Consider the following 3,175-nt stretch of genomic DNA (forward strand, 5'->3'; position numbering starts at 1 on the left):
CAGCACGCGAGTCCCCGCACAGCCTGGGAGAGCAGTGGTGCGGGTGCGTGCCCTGGCCGTGCCTGCCCCGGCACCGTGGGGGTCAGGAATAAACCTGGGGCCAAGGGACAGGAGAAGCCCCGCACCGCCGCCGCCTCTCCCGCTGTACCGGGCCCTGTCCCCAGCTGGGCACTTGTGCCAGGACATTTCGTAGCAGGCGCAAGCGCAGAATGAAGTCCTAAGGCATTTCGGTCCCCATCAGTGTCTTGGCCATGGCACCCCTTGCGGCAACCGCGGACGCTCTAGAGGGACACGCCAGCTCGGCTCGCTGTCCTTATGAGCAGGCAAGGCAACACCAGCAGCGTTCCCCGCGGCTCCGAGGAAGGGACGGCAGGTCCCGGGTCCGGCCCGGCGCCCCTCGCCGCTCGCCGCTCGCAAGCCCCTGCCTCTGCATCCTCCGGCCGCCCGCTCCTCCTGTCCTCGGGTAACGCTGCGGCTCCGCAGAGCCCCGGGCACCTCGCGGGCGCTGGGTCCCTGAGTGTTTTGGGAGGCGTGGAGCCCGTCCTAGGGAGGAGCGCGAAGCAGCAGGGGCCTGCCGGCACTCTGCCCGTGCCACTGCGGGCACAGGGACGGGATGCCCCAGCAGGAGGAGGGTGCAGCACCCTGCTGCCCGCCCGGTGCCTGCGGGGCAGCCAGAATGTTAATGTGGGCGTAGAGATCTTGCCGTGCTAACGCCAGCAAGCACCGGGTAACGCGGGGAGGCAGCAGTTCTACTGCCGTGCGCCTGCTGGCGCGTCTGGGGTACTTATTGTGAACTGCGGCAGGACCTGCTCTGCACAAAGCTCCCAAAACACACACCCCAGCTCTGCTGCTTGCATGTGTGACCAGAGCTGGCTAAGTATCTTCTCTTCTGTGCTGTCAGGTGGAACTGACGGTCCCTGTGGGGCCACCCCAGGGACCAGGTCTTCCCAGGTGGGGGTTGAGACAGAGACCTGGTTGCTCTCTTGCAGATGGAGGGCTCCGAGGAGCTGGAAAGCAGCCTCCTGACCCAGCCCTGGGCTTCTGTTCGTTTTGACGAGTCCACTTTTCTTGCCAAAGTGTGCTTCAGGGATACTGGCTATATCCTGCTGATCTCTGACCTCAGCAGTGTCTGGTACGAGAGTGCAGATGTCGAGGCTGTGGGACAAAGGTCCAAGGTGAGTGTCTGAAAAGGCCAGGGACCTCCTTTTCTCCTCCCAGCAGCTGACATACCTGTATGCTTGTGGTGGCAAGCATACACTGCTTGGTGACACAGTGGCTGTTGGGTCTGACTGGGCTTGGGTGCAAATGCCCAGCCTGGAAAGTCCCTGTGTGGCTCTGCCCAAGCGCTGTCAGCCCACTTGGCCAAACACCCTTCTCCTGGGAGAGTGGGCCACACTGTTTAGCATGCCCAGGGCAGCCGGGTGGGTCAGTGTACAGAGGGCTGGCACAGTCTCTTCACTTGTGGGCTGGATGGGCAGCTGGTTTCCCCAGGGCCAGTGTACTAAAGAGGAGCTTGAAACAAGGCTGCCTTCTACTCAGTGACAGAGAGATTCTGTTCACGTTCAAAGCTAGCACAGTCTTTCATGGGGCATCCTGTCAGCTTGGACCCCAAAAATGCATGGAGCTGTGCCTCATCTCCTCAGCCCATGTGCCCTGGCCCTCACGTGCCATTGGAGTGGCACGTCCCTGTGTCACATAATGCTGAGCAGCTGGTGGCAGGAGGGATGGGCATATGGCTGCAGCCATCCACCAGCCCTGGCAGGTTGTCCTGCTGTTGGCTCTCAGCCAGGCTATGGCGCTTGTGGTGGCACGCAGAACAGATGTGCTACTGCAGGCCATTGCACCCTGCCCATCCTGGAGTGGCAGGAGGAGGGAGCCTTCCCAGCATGGCTGTCTTGGGAGAATCAATGAGGAATGTCAAGTCAGAGGGCTGGAGGCCAAGGCCCAGGGATGGCTTTTTGCTGTGGGACATGCAGTAGTTTGATTCCTTTGGTGCTGGGATTTCTGCTGGTTTTTTCCCCAGTGCTGTGCTGTGCCCCCAACCTTGCCTTTTCCCAGGAGCTGAACAAGCGGCTGACGGTTCATGTGTCCTCCTTCCTGAACCACTTGTGCAACCTGATGTGCCCCTTGCTGGCAGGGCAGCCAACCCCCCTGCTTGCTCCTGCCACCGCTCTGCCAGCGGCCTCAGGCTGCACGTGAAAAGCGAGCTGTCAGGACTGCCCTTCTACTGGGACTTCCACTGCTGCCCTGCTCCCTTGGAGATGGTGAGTGAAGCTGCAGAGAGTTCAGGGAGGGGAATGGCCAAAATTAAGGATCGTCCCCTTATGCTTGGAGCTTTTGAGTAGTCTCGAGCCATGTGGGTGACTGTAGGTTGCCTGACTGCCTTCTGCCTCTCCCAAGGTTTGCTGTCCCTGTTTCTTTCTGCTGAGGCTTTGGCACCTTGGTTTGTGCTGTGCAGTGACACAGGGATGGCCCAGCACATGCTGCTGTTGGGACCTGAGTGAAATGCCCTCGTGAGAGCCCATCTGGAGTTCTGCATCCAAATCTGGGGTCCTTGGCACAAGAAAAACATTGACATGTTAGAGCGGGTCCAGAGGAGAGCCACAAAGATGATAAGAGGGCTGGAGCTCCTCTCCTACCAAGACAGATTGCAAGAGATGGGATTGTTTGGCATGGAGAAGAGAAGGCTCTGAAGAGACCTCATTGCAGCCTTCCGGTACTTGAAGAGGGCTTATTTTAAAGAGGGAGAACAGCTTTTTACATGGGCAGATAGTGATAGGACAAAGGGAACTGTTTTTTAACTAAATGAGGAGACCTTTAGATTAGCTGCTAGAAAAAATTCTTCATTATGAGAGTGGTGAGGCACTCGAACAGGCTGCCCAGAGAAGCTGTGGATGTTGCATTCCTGAAAGTGTTCAAAACCAGGTTGGATGGGGCTTTGAGCAACCTCATCTAGTGGGTTATCTTGAAAGTCCCTTCCAAACCAAACCTTTCTGTAATTCTATGTCTGGTGTGGGGTAATGCTCTGCCGGTGCCCTGTAGAGCACAGCGATGCTGTTCTCTTTAGGTGCAAGCCATGAAGCGGGGCACAGGGCAGCGGGTACCCCCAAAGGACCTGCCGGTGGTCTGTCATGACGGGGGGGATTAACACGGGGGCTCCCCGCCGTTTAAGGGG

The 3,175-nt window shown here is 58.6% G+C and overlaps 1 protein-coding gene across 1 annotated transcript in view; it reads left to right on the top strand.

Moving 5' to 3' along the window:
- Window positions 1-387: 387 nt before the first annotated feature.
- Window positions 388-3,175, top strand: part of NHEJ1 (non-homologous end joining factor 1) — a 43,715-nt gene continuing 40,927 nt past the window's right edge. The window contains 4 exon segments of the mRNA XM_017726846.1: window positions 388-463; window positions 990-1,175; window positions 2,059-2,143; window positions 2,146-2,264. Coding sequence (XP_017582335.1) covers window positions 990-1,175; window positions 2,059-2,143; window positions 2,146-2,264 — 390 coding nt within the window. The 5' untranslated portion in view covers window positions 388-463.

The sequence above is a fragment of the Corvus brachyrhynchos genome, unplaced genomic scaffold (assembly GCF_000691975.1).
Source record: "Corvus brachyrhynchos isolate BGI_N302 unplaced genomic scaffold, ASM69197v1 scaffold490, whole genome shotgun sequence".
In the NCBI taxonomy this organism is placed as follows: domain Eukaryota; kingdom Metazoa; phylum Chordata; class Aves; order Passeriformes; family Corvidae; genus Corvus; species Corvus brachyrhynchos.